The sequence below is a fragment of the Mya arenaria genome, chromosome 6 (genome assembly GCF_026914265.1).
Source record: "Mya arenaria isolate MELC-2E11 chromosome 6, ASM2691426v1".
NCBI lineage: Eukaryota > Metazoa > Mollusca > Bivalvia > Myida > Myidae > Mya > Mya arenaria.
This window is the reverse complement of record NC_069127.1, coordinates 50,172,655-50,187,640: the sequence shown is the minus strand read 5'-3', so window position 1 is coordinate 50,187,640 and position 14,986 is coordinate 50,172,655. Positions and strand designations below refer to the sequence as shown.

The 14,986-nt window shown below is 36.7% G+C and overlaps 1 protein-coding gene across 1 annotated transcript in view; it reads right to left on the bottom strand.

Annotated features, from left to right (window-relative positions):
- Positions 1-29: 29 nt before the first annotated feature.
- The window catches only part of LOC128236852 (organic cation transporter protein-like), a 29,815-nt gene continuing 14,858 nt past the window's right edge, over positions 30-14,986 (bottom strand). Inside the window, exons 8-10 of the mRNA XM_052951974.1 lie at positions 12,931-13,112; positions 6,952-7,103; positions 30-5,335 (exon numbers count right to left, since the gene is read on the bottom strand). Coding sequence (XP_052807934.1) covers positions 5,269-5,335; positions 6,952-7,103; positions 12,931-13,112 — 401 coding nt within the window. The 3' untranslated portion in view covers positions 30-5,268. The remainder of the gene's footprint in view (positions 5,336-6,951; positions 7,104-12,930; positions 13,113-14,986) is intronic.

The window sequence follows — 14,986 nt, the reverse complement described above, 5'->3', positions numbered from 1 at the left end:
ACACATGCAGCAATAAAATTGAGGATATGAATGTTTCAATGTTTTATTGCCTTTTGACAATTATAACGTATATATTTCTATGTGAATGTGATATGTTTTGGAAGTCGGAACTTATCAATTTCATATTATCCACTATTCAAAAATCACAAACTAAGCAAAATGTTACAACCATATTTCTATACATAGACTCATGGCATAGAATGTCACTTATTTAACATTACATACATACAATGTCACTTATTAAGCATATCATGCATAAAATGTCACTTATGTAACAGGATATACAAACTATGTCACTTACATGCATACAATGTCACTTATGTAACATAACATACATATAATGTCACTTACATGCATACGATGTCACTTATGTAACATAACATACATATAATGTCACTTACATGCATACGATGTCACTTATGTAACATCACATACATATAATGTCACTTACATGCATACGATGTCACTTATGTAACATAACATACATATAATGTCACTTACATGCATACGATGTCACTTATGTAACATAACATACATATAATGTCACTTACATGCATACAATGTCACTTATGTAACATAACATACATATAATGTCACTTACATGCATACAATGTCTCTTATTTAACGATATATGCATACGATTTCACTTAGTCAACATTATATGCATACAATGTCTTATTCAACATTGCATGCATATAGTATGACTTATTTAACAGCACATACCTATAATGTCACTTATTTAACATTGAATACATACAGTATAACTGATCTAATATTGAACATAAAGTGTCATTTATTTAAAACTACACATATACAATGTTAACATTACACGCATAAACTGCAAATACACAGTATTTAAAATTGTATTAGCATTATTCCATGGGAACAAATTTAATTGAGCATTTCTATAATAAATAACCCAGCACCATTAAAATTACGTGCAAAATTTACAATAAGCACAACGTGTTAACTATGATAAAAATCTACTCTAAAAATTTACGTACTAAAACATTGTTAGGCCACACAAAATAAATAATTTCTTAAATGTTTTCCTGACTGACTCACAATCAAACCTGCAACCAAAAGGGAGTTCATTTTTCTTAACGAAAGTAAGGGGAGTTATGAAGTTTATATTTTACTGTTTACAAAAGGGGTATATTTCGTCAGTAGAGCGAGCGGTAAGGGAGTCTCAAAAGCGGTAGATTTTACCTACCGCCAGTAGAGTTGACATGTCTACTAGAACTGACTTTTTTCCTACCGCCGGCAGAGTTCACATGTCTACTAGAACTGACTTTTTTCCTACCGCCGGCAGAGTTCACATGTCTACTAGAACGGAAAAAACAACACCCAAGAAACCGTTACTACCCGCATTCAAGATGTTTTTTATGAAACCAAACAAACAAGTTTTAAATGTGACCTTAACCACCCAAGAAACCCTTTCTACACGCACCTAAAGATGTTTTTATGAAACCAAATAAACTATTTATAAATGTGACCTAAACACCCAAGAAACCCTTCCTACCCGCACCTTAAGGTTTTTATGAAACCAAACAAAAAAAAATATAAATGTGATCTAAACACCCAAGAAACCCTTTCTACACGCACCTAAAGATGTTTTTATGAAACCAAATAAACTATTTATAAATGTGACCTAAACATCCAAGAAACCCTTTCTACACGCACATAAAGATGTTTTTATGATACCAAATAAACTATTTATAAATGTGACCTAAACACCAAAGAAACACTTTCTACACGCACCTAAAGATGTTTTTATGAAACCAAATAAACTATTTATAAATGTGACCTCAACACCCAAGAAACCCTTTTAACACGCACCTAAAGATGTTTTTATGAAACCAAATAAACTATTTATAAATGTGACCTAAACACCCAAGAAACCCTTTTTACACGCACCTAAAGATGTTTTTATGAAACCAAATAAACTATTTATAAATGTGACCTAAACACCCAAGAAACCCTTTTTACACGCACCTAAAGATGTTTTTATGAAACCAAATAAACTATTTATAAATGTGACCTAAACACCCAAGAAACCCTTCCTACACGCACCTAAAGATGTTTTTATGAAACCAAATAAACTATTTATAAATGTGACCTAAACACCCAAGAAACCCTTTTAACACGCACCTAAAGATGTTTTTATGAAACCAAATAAACTATTTATAAATGTGACCTAAACACCCAAGAAACCCTTTTTACACGCACCTAAAGATGTTTTTATGAAACCAAATAAACTATTTATAAATGTGACCTAAACACCCAAGAAACCCTTTTTACACGCACCTAAAGATGTTTTTATGAAACCAAATAAACTATTTATAAATGTGACCTAAACACCCAAGAAACCCTTCCTACACGCACCTAAAGATGTTTTTATGAAACCAAATAAACTATTTATAAATGTGACCTAAACACCCAAGAAACCCTTCCTACACGCACCTAAAGATGTTTTTATGAAACCAAATAAACTATTTATAAATGTGACCTAAACACCCAAGAAACCCTTTATACACGCACCTAAAGATGTTTTTATGAAACCAAATAAACTATTTATAAATGTGACCTAAACACCATAGAAACCCCTCCTACACGCACCTAAAGATGTTTTTATGAAACCAAATAAACTATTTATAAATGTGACCTAAACACCCAAGAAACCCTTTTTACACGCACCTAAAGATGTTTTTATGAAACCAAATAAACTATTTATAAATGTGACCTAAACACCCAAGAAACCCTTCCTACACGCACCTAAAGATGTTTTTATGAAACCAAATAAACTATTTATAAATGTGACCTAAACACCCAAGAAACCCTTTTTACACGCACCTAAAGCTGTTTTTATGAAACCAAACAAACTATTTATAAAATGTGAACTAAGCTGCCTTAACTCAAACACAAATCAAAGCGCGATGCGCTGAAAGACTATCTGCAGGCAAATATGGTAGAGTTGCAAATTTTATTTGAACAATGGGAATGGGTGAAGGGCACATAGATAAAAGTGAAAACTGTGCCAAGGTTCAAGAGAGCTTGTGCCCAGATTGGGCGAGGAAACAAACATCTATTCAGTATCTATTTTATGGCGTCTGGTGTCATTTTGTATATGTAAATGTCACTTGTTCACTTGTTAAACGTCGTAACCCCCCATCCCCATGTATTTCATGTTACAATGCATGCCCCTTTCAATCGTTTCTAAAGGTTTATTCGTTGCTTTGATTAAATATCATACGATAGGAAAGTATAATACATCATATATACCATTTCCTTTTTTGAGCATACACGTTTTGTTTAAGGAAAATCATTTGTTTAAAACCAACTTCAGCAATAATTTCCTTCCAATTGCACAGCTTATCACTTCAGTCGACGTATCCCCCATCCCCATATATTTGAAGTTATAATGCATGCCCCTTTCAATCGTTTCTAAAGGTATTTCGGTGCTTTGATTACTGGTTTACGGTATATTTCCGAACAGGGCACAAATCCCGAACACCGGCTAAAACACGCGTTTGTTTACCTTGGTCGATTATTCGATGATCTAGATCAATACAGAGTCTTGCCTTGGTCACACTTGCGAAGTTTCATCTTGTTTTGTTAAGTATTTTTCTAAAAAATGCCATTTAATGTTTATACGCTTAAAGATCAAAAAGTAGCACATGGGGGAATGACGTCAGAGGGGGAACGCGCATCTTTATGTTTTGCAGTTATGTTGACCTACATTTAAGATATTTATATATAGAAATCAAGCTTTACAGTTGAATTGCATGTTTTAAAAAAACATCGGAAACAATAAATAACTTTGCAGCTAAGTGTTTATCTAATATAGCATACTTATTAATTATAATTGTATGACCATGTATATTCGCTTTGAAAGTGTTCGGTATTTGTGCCCTCCATAGCATAAATTTAAGGGTGATTTACTGTCCATAAAATGAACGATTTTCGACATAAAATTGATGAGATCGTGAATCTGTACTTTGACAGCTGTTGTCACATTAACCAAAGATGTTTCATACGCAATTTTAACTTACTGCAACAAAAACACTCCAAGATAATTGTGAAAAAACTCAAAAAGTGTTCGGATTTGTGACCTTAGCCAGTAGATATCATACGATAGGCAAGGTTTATGAACAACGTTTTAATTGTCTAAGGAAAATGATTTTATTTTACGAACAACTTTAGCAATAATTCCTTTGAAAATGCAGAGCTTATCAGATGGTCGTTTTCCCGCGGTGAGGACAAACATGTGGTCAGTAAATGTATGTAGAAACTATGTTTAGAATATCGGTCAGTTAATGTAGTTGAAACTATTTTTAGATTATCGGAACTTGTCTGTTCTATGAATGAGAATATCATTGTGCTTTTAAAAGTTTATTGATCATTTTAATGTAATTAATGTTTTATGTAAGTACGTAGAAATAGCACTGGTGCTGTTTTGAACGCTTCGTACTCTTTGGATGTTTAACAGGTTTAATCCGAACTACTTTGCTTGACCAAACGTATGCATGACTCACTGTCGTATCAGGGCATGTGTGCTTATATAAATTGAAAGCCTAATGTCTAAAACTATGCCAAGAATACACCGGAACGAAGCTTTTATGCAAAAATAAAATAAAAAATGAAAACATCTCATTAGAAATATAAACGCCTAAAATCATAGAATGAATAGAATCTTGTTATTGTGTAGCAGGTAAATTATAGTATTTGAAGCATTAGCACTGCGAAACCTGAGATACAACTATTTTGACACTCAGACAATTATTTCGTTTCTTATCTCATAAAAGTCAAATAAAAAATGCACCATTACAAATAAGCATGCTTCAGGGTCACGTCAGGTTATAATAACAAACCCTGCAGACGATGGGACACTTGCGGTCGGTAATAATTTCTGGAACATCATGGGCTAAACTCAGAGTGAATATCATTTTATCTTCCTACCGGAGCCTCCATTATTTTGACCCACAATTATCTGATACATATAGCGATCTAAAAATAGTTATATCCTGCTAAAAATAAAACTCCGGGATACAGAATTACAGCGCGGAAATAGCCGAACAAGCAAAAACTCATACTCGGACTGCAATACAACCAATCTATTTTTATGGTTTCGATGTCATTCTGCTAAACATAGAGCGCATTGACACAAACAAATGGGTTAAAACGACATGAATAGAAGTAGTTCTTTGGAGTTTGCGGTCTTAAGACTATCTGCGCGCATGCGTGTTAAAAATGCAATGAGTCCAAATATTATTGGCGGCTTTCTATAAAAGGAGATGCAACTTCAGTTTCAATATTGGATTGCTTGTTCTTTTTTCTGAAAAAAAAAGAAAGCATAGTAAATTGTTGTAAAACCGAACAGAATAGAGTATTTATTGACTTATTGTATCCTTCAATTATTTTATAAAACATGCATTTTGGCCTAAAAATCCAAACAATCGAGTTTTGGTTATAAAATAAAGAACAATAAAAAAATTACGATCTGCTATAACAGTAATCATTAACAGTGTGTATATACCACGTGATAAATTGCGTCATAAATGCTACGTCGGAAGGCAATATTTTGATTTGAAAAAATACTTTAAACAAAGACTTCACTATTTCTTCACCATTTTAAATGAAAAATAGCGCAGTCTACGCCGCTTACGGAGCCCCACCTTCGGTCTTTTACCAGAATTTGATTGAGAGTTTAGTTTCTTAAAACACTTCGACAAACCTTTTCACAATACGGCCGTCTGACGGAGCACTGTCAAAACATTATTTTGGAAACAGGTTTGTCGAAGTGTTTGATGAAACTAATGACCTCATCAAATTTCGATAATAAAACAAATGCGGGGCTCTTTAAGCGGCATAGACTGCCCTTTGTTTCATTTAAAATGGTGTTTTAAACGAAAATTTATCTTTGATTTAAGTCTTCATTTTAAGCAATTTTTTGCCTTCCGACGTATCATATATGACGTAATCTATCACGTGGTATACACACACTGATTAAGAAATACCTTTCAAACAAAGAAGGCCTCATTAAAGCTTAGATATACATCGGATAACTTATCTTACAGCTATACTCAGCAGAAAAGAAAGTATCCAATTGTTGTTATTCATTACCAGTTTTTGCTTGTGGAAAGAATGCAAAATATGTGCATTAAAAATGCGCCCCCAACCCCAGTCCAAAATTTTGGAATCTACGACACTACCCAAGGTTTGCACATATATCAGGAGGGATTGTTCTTTTTATAATAGCGTTTTGTTCAATTTTACATTCTGAATGATACATTCTGATTTGTCATGTACTTATCAGCATCCATACGCATGCTATTTTTATAACTTTTAACTGAAAGTATTGATAACGTCATATCATTTCTTATTAAGATTAAAATCACCTTTTTTCAAATTAATTCCCCTTCAATTAAAATAATTGTATTAGTGGAACGGTGGGATGTAGGTGACATACGTGTTATTTTTATATCGCGTTAACACGACTAAGTAACTAGTCTCTCGTTAGAACGACATAACTGGACAATCGGAACCGCGTATTTATATCACTCAAATTCGCGACATTGTTGAATCGACTTACGTATCTCTTTAAAACGACTTACATATTTCGTTACAATACAACTGACCAATCAGAATCGCACAATAACCACGCATAAACATGGATGGCGAACGGCCTCAGCCATATTTACAATGTCGCGAATTTGGGTGATATAATTACGCGGTTCCGATTGATCAGTTATGTCGTTCTAACGAGAGACAGATAAAAGAATGATACGTATGTCACATCTATGCTACAATAAATATGCATGCATCCGTACGTTTCTTTTCTCATGTAATGGGTTGGTTGAATGTTATCGTTTGCTTATAATAATACTGATTTTATATAATGCCACAACATAAAACAAGTTTACCGAGTCCTTGATTAAACTTGATGCTTACCGCCCAAACATCTCCCCGTCCTTGATGGTATCCGGAAGTTGCTGGCCGAGGGTCTCTGGGAGTAGAAGCAGCATGAGGCCGGCGATCACGGACAGGGCGCCGAATATCACCAGTGGCTCCACCTTGCCGAACTTTCCGCCGATTAACTCGCCCTGAAAATAGACGATACTTTGGTATAACTCCAATATCAACATGAGAGGCGCGATCACGGACAGGGCGCCAGATATCACAAGTGGCTCCACCTTGCCAAACTTTCCGCCGATTTACTAGCCCTGAAAATAGCTGATACAGCTCCAATATCAACAGAAGAGGCCAGGGACATGAAAGAAACCAGAAGCCCACCTTGCCGAACACGCAGCCCGCCTATCAACTCACCCTGATGCGAGATTATGATTATGTCTGAGTATAGGTCATACCATATTAGTTCTACCTCTAATATCAGGGTTCAGTTAAAAGGGGTTTAAAAACAACAACATGCATAATTATTATCTTTAATTTTAATGTATTGTGTAATTAGGCGGAGAGATGGGGTAATCAATGGGGACTGTATGTATCTATCTCGTGGACGCCTTTTGTCGCCCTTGCCCTCTTTCTGGGCGATTTTTTCACATCATACACGGCTCGTAAAAGACTCCCACAGACATAGAAGGATACTTGTACGATGTTTTTGGAAATCATACAGGTGCTGTACGATTTGAGGGTCCCCTAAATTTCACGGGCCCAATGCCATTAAAACGTTCTATGACACATTGGAAACGTTTTATCCACTGGCACCGGATTTTCAAACTCAAACATTTTTTTTTTTTAAATAAAAAAAATCTTATAATTCAACACTGAAAATTACAATACCGAATATGTGAAAAAATATTGAAAAAATATATATTGTAATATACAGTACAAAGTGCATATTTAAAAAAACAAACAATATTTTTTCACATATTCGGTATTATAATTTTTAGTGAGGAATTATAAGATTTTTTTTTTAAAAATGTGTGAGTTTGAAAATACGGTGCCAGTGGTTTTATCCCAGGCTTAAAACTCAAAATGAGCCCTCAGGATAGCCACAGTACCCATGCGGCCACCGTCATATTTTGCATTTTCCGAATTGGTGGATATGTGAAGGGCGTCAAACGGGGTTTAAATGGTACTTGCTGACGGCTCTTATGGTGTGCTGTTTTAGTTGTTCAAGTCGATAAAATGCCATTATTCATTTAAATAAAAACCATCAACATACACATAGTCCTTCGGAGAGTTAATTTTGTACATTCAAGCTTAAAGCTGCACTCTCACAGATTTGACGTTTTGACAACTTTTTTTTTCTTTTTTTGTCTTGGAACCAGCCAAAATTTGCGAAAATCCATGGAAACCAGTTATATAAGACTGCTGACAAAAGATCGCAGATAATTTATTTTATATTCAAAAACTGATGTTTTATGCCAAGACGAATAATAAAAAAAGTTGTCAAAACGGTAATTCTGTGAGAGTGCAGCTTTAAACGCTGAAGTTTCAGTTGCAATGCAATCCGTTGGAAACCACGTGTCTCCCGACATTAGTCTTTATATTGGCGTACTGCTATTTTTGGACACTTGCACATGTATCAGAAATATAAGTGTCTGGGTTTTTTTTAAAGCTATTTCTGGTTTGGCATTAAGCACTTGTCTAGCTCATATATTTTTACGACCTAGTTTGTACGTTCAATCCCTGAGTGAAGGAAAATACATAATTGATTTACCGTATACTACTTAATATGTTTCCTGGAAAACAATGGTGCATATATATACACACACTTTAATAATGCTCTTAATGTATTTTGCCAATGATATACTGTTTCAGTTTTGTACTTGCATCGTTTCTTTGCAATAGCTTGCTAAAAATGTATGTTTTTCGCTTGATCTTAATGAAGTCACGATCAGCAATGACGTATTCCGAATGACGTAACAATTAACGTTACATAGCGACGTATAATATGGACGTTGTTTGCTAGCTTTCTTTTGAAAATAAAAGAAAACAATGGACAAATATATGTAAGTTTGTAAAAACCTTACATCAAGAGAAACTATTGTCATTTTTATCGTTCATTTTCGGAATGAAACCAATGAAAATTACTATTATTCTCTTATAATTCATAACGGCATACATTATAACCAAATGTCTCTTTTACAGAAGCACAGACGCGCTTTATGAAGATATTTATGACTTTGACGACCTGTTGGGTAAGAGATCATACCAGTATTATTTTAATAATATTGACCGGTCTATTTAACATTGTTGTATTTATTAATTTATATGAATAAGTGCTTTTTGTAACTTTTTTCACAGACGTTATTGAAATTAAACTTATATTCTAATTGAATACCCTATTTTAGAGAAGCCGCCTAGCCCTGTACGACCTGGCGGCACGTATACGGTAAACGGGGATGGTGAGAGGCGGCGGCCGCTCTACCGGCCGCGCGTTGACGACGCCCCGCGCCTCCCGCCCGTCATCGTCACCAAAGTACCCGACACATGCGGTCCAACAGGACTTCCACCAATTCAACCGAGCCGAAACTCCAGGCTCGTGATGCAGTCGATGGATTTGAAGGCAGACGACCGCCGGGTGAGGCCTTCCAGTCGACTGCAGCAGAACTTGTTGAGGGGTCAATCACAGACGCCTGTCAGAGACGCCAGAGTGAGAATTGCCAAGAATGTAAACCAAGAGAAAGGTAAACTTTAGATATCATTTTATACACGTCCAGTATTTTATAATCTTGAAAACACATTGCGTTGCGAAAATGTCTCTTCCCTCATTCAAAAAGGTATGCATGATCGTTTAATGCAGACCCTTGGTCCGGAAGCCAGAAACACCAACCAAATCCGTCAGTGAGCCGAGATTCAAACTGGGATACGGACTACAAGTATCTTATGGACACAGGTGAGATGTCGCTTACAACCAATAACCTCTGGTTATGTTCCATTGTGAGCATCGATTTACATGTAGTTATCCCCTCATAAACTGTTCACTTGATTGCAGATCGCTTCGATCCCTCTAACAATCCGCTAGTCCGGAAATACGAGGAGAGACAGCGGCTGTTCGGCGACATCGCCTCTGCCACTTCCGCCGTCCATCAGAAACCAAACGGTGACGTCATTTCCGGTCTATTTGAGAATATGGTGGAAAAAACCGATGAGTCACTCAGGCCCAACATCAAGCCGATTAAAGCCCTCAGTCTCAAAGCGCCACATGTAAGTTCATAAACTGGTGTTAAGCTTTCCAATGTATAAATAAGCTTGTTAAAGATGCACTCTTATTCCCAAATAGATAGATAGATTTATTCGTGCATATATATGTCATAGTATCAAACCAAATATCACATAAAGTTATATCATAGGCTGTTTAACAAAGAATAAGGGGTGATATCTGTAATAAATCACAGCATCATTAGAATGTGTTGGATACATGTACGTGCGTTAATAAAGATTTAATTCAATGTGACAAATATATAACACAGGATAACCCATTAAAGTTATTTAACTTATTTCCAATGGGGTCCTTATGACAAATATAATTATTTGCCAAGAAATAAGATTACCAAAATTAATAAAATTGTTTTGATATATTGAAAAGAATAAATTAATGTCGAAAACAATGGTTCTTATGAAGGATACCGAGTTTAATCTGAAAATAAGGTGCATAAAACACGGCATTTATACCCTATGAAACGATGGTAAATCACAGTAAATCTTAAAGCACTCACCAATCATTTAATATTTTTGCGTTTTCAGCTGTTAAATATACGGTTACAACTTTGTTATCAGTAATTGATATTGTCCATATATGCATTATTTAGGAAGTAGTTGAAGGTTTATTACTCAAAGTTTATGTTTGTTATACATGTGTATGTATTGATTTTGAATAAGAGTGTCACTTTAAGTAAAATTAGCGCTTTTTGGAAGCAATGCATTGCTATTTAACTTGTTTGTTAATGACACATAATACGCCATAATACTAACATGACATATTTCCTTTTATGAGGTATTGAGCACCTCAACGGCCCATGAGACTGCTCTAGACAGCAAACCACCTCTGGCGCCCAGACCTCCGAGCGTGCCCAAACCGGAAGGCATCCACCAACGTGTACGTGCCAACATACACGCTGCACGTGTAAGTTCATGTTTTATTGAAATAACTTTTTGAAAGACAAATCAAGCTGAAATAGCTTATTTAGTTTATTACGTGAAGTAAATGTACTCGTGAATAAATTTTGAATTAAGGATTAAATGTTTGAGTTTTGCGGCTTCTGTACTTCGCAATTATCCGAGCACTGACCAATTGTTTTCATAAACAGATACAAATTTATTATAAAATATTCATTGTCTATATTTACCGTCTTATTTGCAAATTTTCTCTATAATTATCCAACCAAATTGCTTAAAATAACCATACCAATGCAGCTGAACGCAGTTTAAATTCGGTTGTTTAAACAGCGGCGGCAGCAATGACGTCACTTGTTTCATCGACGTCATATCCGGTTGAACGCAATTTAACATTGTTGACCAATCATAAGCGTCGTAAATACACGGTCAGAGGTTATCCGAAGACAGTTCGTTTATCGGAATGTGAATGTACTTGAGTAGGAGTAGGAGTGTTGAGTAGGAGTGTAGATATTGAGAAATAACTGTTTATTTCAGGATGCTTTTCCCGCTAGTCCCGTTATTGATGGCAAACCGCAGCTGGTTCCAAGACCTCCCAGCGCTCAAAAACCGGAAGACCACCACGTACGCGCCAACATTGGCCACCGCCACGTGAGAAACAGGACGACGGACGTCGATCAGAACATCTCGGTACACAGGGAGACGGCTTTGGTGCGGAGGCCGTTCACACCGTTGCCCAAACATGTGGCTGACATTGATGATGAAGTGCGAGAGGCAATTCGTGTCCAGGAGGAACTTGATGAGCTTCACAGACGCATTGCCGACGAAAAGCGGCGCAAACTTGATGCGTACCTCGGTGACATGGATCTGATGCGCCCGACGACGGCTGCCGCCGCCAACTGCAATCTACCTGGCCGTACTACGCCCTGCCCAATTCCATCCGCTGCCCTGCCCACAAAGACCCGGGAGCATGTGAAACAGTGGGATGGCCACACCGCCAAGAGAGGCGTCGGCTTCCGCTCCAAGCTAAAGAAGGAGGCGACAGCCCCACCTGCCCGGAGCAACATGAGCACCGTTCCAGAGAAGATCCGTTTACAGATGAAGAAGTACTTCACTTGAAAAACCTACGAACTATTTAAGTGTTTTGTTTTTGTCAATGAATGATTTAATATTGTTTCAATTATGACCGATTGCATCTTTGCAAATATTTCAAAAGTAAAAGGTCTTTGGACACTTGGTTTGAAAGTCATACTATTGGTGTTAAAATATTTGTATAGTTGTTATCGACTTTTTCACCGCCTAGCGTGCGGTATTTAAAAATATATCAAACATGTACATTGTATGCAATAAATGCTAAAAATGTATTAATACGTAATTGAAGTTTTTCTCCATCCTTATGAAATACAGCAAAATAATACAGAAATCAACCAATAATGTTCTAGGTAAATAGTAAATACATGCAGTACACATTTTCTAGCACATTCTTTTATAAGAAAAATAAAAAGCATGACCCTTGTTAACCAGATTAGTCGGGAATGAAGTGTTTTACCAAAGGCATGCGGTTCTCGATTTAGCAAGATAAATTTAGTTTTGAAAATTGTCGGCGAGACTAACACTTTCGATAAAGTATTCGACGAAACTAATGTGATTTTGGGTCGTTTTATCCCAGCTGATTTGACGAAAATATTAAATAGGCTACAAGTTATATGATATTTTAGTTATTTTGATTGAAAAATGATATACATTTTGCTTTTTGACATCGTAACTTTTAGTTTGGAATTATACGATTTTTTACGAAAAAAATATTAGTTTGAAAATCCAATGCCAGTGAATAAGCACTATACTCACAGATTTGGCGATATATGGTGCTAACATCCCGCCGATCCTGGCCGCGCATGAGCAGGTACCCAAGCCAACGTTTCTGACCATCGTCGGTAGGATCTCTGCCGTAAACATGTACACGATTGCGAACGCCGCCGCCGCCGACGCCTTTCCGACCAGCGCTAGGGTGATCGTCAGAGGTTGGAGGCCTGCAAATGTATAATGTTTAAGTGCTATTACACAGTCACTAGTGTTTTCCACTACCTAGTAGGGATCTTTTTTAACTAATGCTGCTGAAGTTCATAATAAAGGCGTCATTTTAAGAGCAAAACAAGACACTAGCGCTCTCTAATAGCGCAGTTGTAAAAAATATGCGGTGGTCAAAATCTTAGTAGGACTCCCTAAAAACGCATTGATCAAATACTAACTACGACTACCTTAGAACGCGGTGGTCAAATACCCATAAGCACCCCCATATAGCACGGTGATCAAAATCACAAGAAGTTTCTTTATAACGCGTTGATCCAATACTCACTAGTACTTTCTTAATAAAGCGTTGATCAAATATTCACTAGGACTTTCTTAATAACGCGTTGATCCAATACTCACTAGGACTAACTAATTACGCGTTGATCCAATTCTCACTTGGACTTCCTAATTACGCGTTGATCCAATACTCACTAGGACTTCCTAATTACGCGTTGATCCTATACCCATTAGGACTTCCTAATAACGCGTTGATCCAAAACTCACTAGGACTTCCTAATTACACGTTGATCCAATACTCACTAGGGCTCCGTAATAATGTGTTGATCAAATATTCACTAGGACCCCGTAATAACGCGTTGATCAAATACTCACTAGGACTCCCTAATAACGCATTGATCAAATACTCACTAGCATTCCGTAATAACGCGGTGATCCAATACTCACTAGGACTCCCTAATAACGCATTGATCAAATACTCACTAGCATTCCGTAATAACGCGGTGATCCAATACTCACTAGGACTCCCTAATAACGCATTGATCCTAATAACGCGTTGATCCAATACTCAGTAGGACCCCGTAATAACGCGTTGATCCAATACTTACTAGAACTCCCTAATAACGCGTTGATCCAATACTCACTAGGACTCTAATAACGCGTTGATCCAATACTCACTAGGACCCCGTAATAACGCGTTGATCAAATACTCACTAGCACTCCGTAATAACGGTTGATCCAATACTCACTAGCATTCCGTAATAACGCGTTGATCCAATACTCACTAGCACTCCATAATAACGCGTTGATCCAATACTCACTAGGATTCCCTAATAACGCGTTGATCCAATACTCACTAGCACTCCGTAATAACGCGTTGATTCAATACTCACTAGCATTCCGTAATAACGCGTTGATCCAATACTCACTAGCACTTCGTAATAACGGTTGATCCAATACTCACTAGCATTCCGTAATAACGCGTTGATCCAATACTCACTAGGACTCCCTAATAACGCGTTGATCCAATACTCACTAGGACTCTTATAACGCGTTGATCCAATACTCACTAGGACCCCGTAATAACGTGTTGATCAAATATTCACTAGCACTCCGCAATAACGGTTGATCCAATACTCACTAGCATTCCGTAATAACGCGTTGATCCAATACTCACTAGCACTCCATAATAACGCGTTGATCCAATACTCACTAGCACTTCCTAATATCGCGTTTATCCAATACTCACTAGGACTTCCTAATAACGCGGTGATCCAATACTCACTAGGACTCCCTTATAACGCGTTGATCCAATACTAACTAGGACCCCGTAATAACGTGTTGATCAATTACTCACTAGCATTCCGTAATAACGCGTTGATCCAATACTCACTAGCATTCCGTAATAACGCGTTTATCCAATACTCACTAGCATTCCGTAATAACGCGTTTATCCAATACTCACTAGAACTCCCTAATAACGCGTTGATCCAATACTCACTAGGACTCCGTAATATCGCGTTGATCTAATACTCAGTAGGACTCCCTAATAACGCGTTGATCCAATACTCACTAGCATTCCGTAATAACGCGTTGA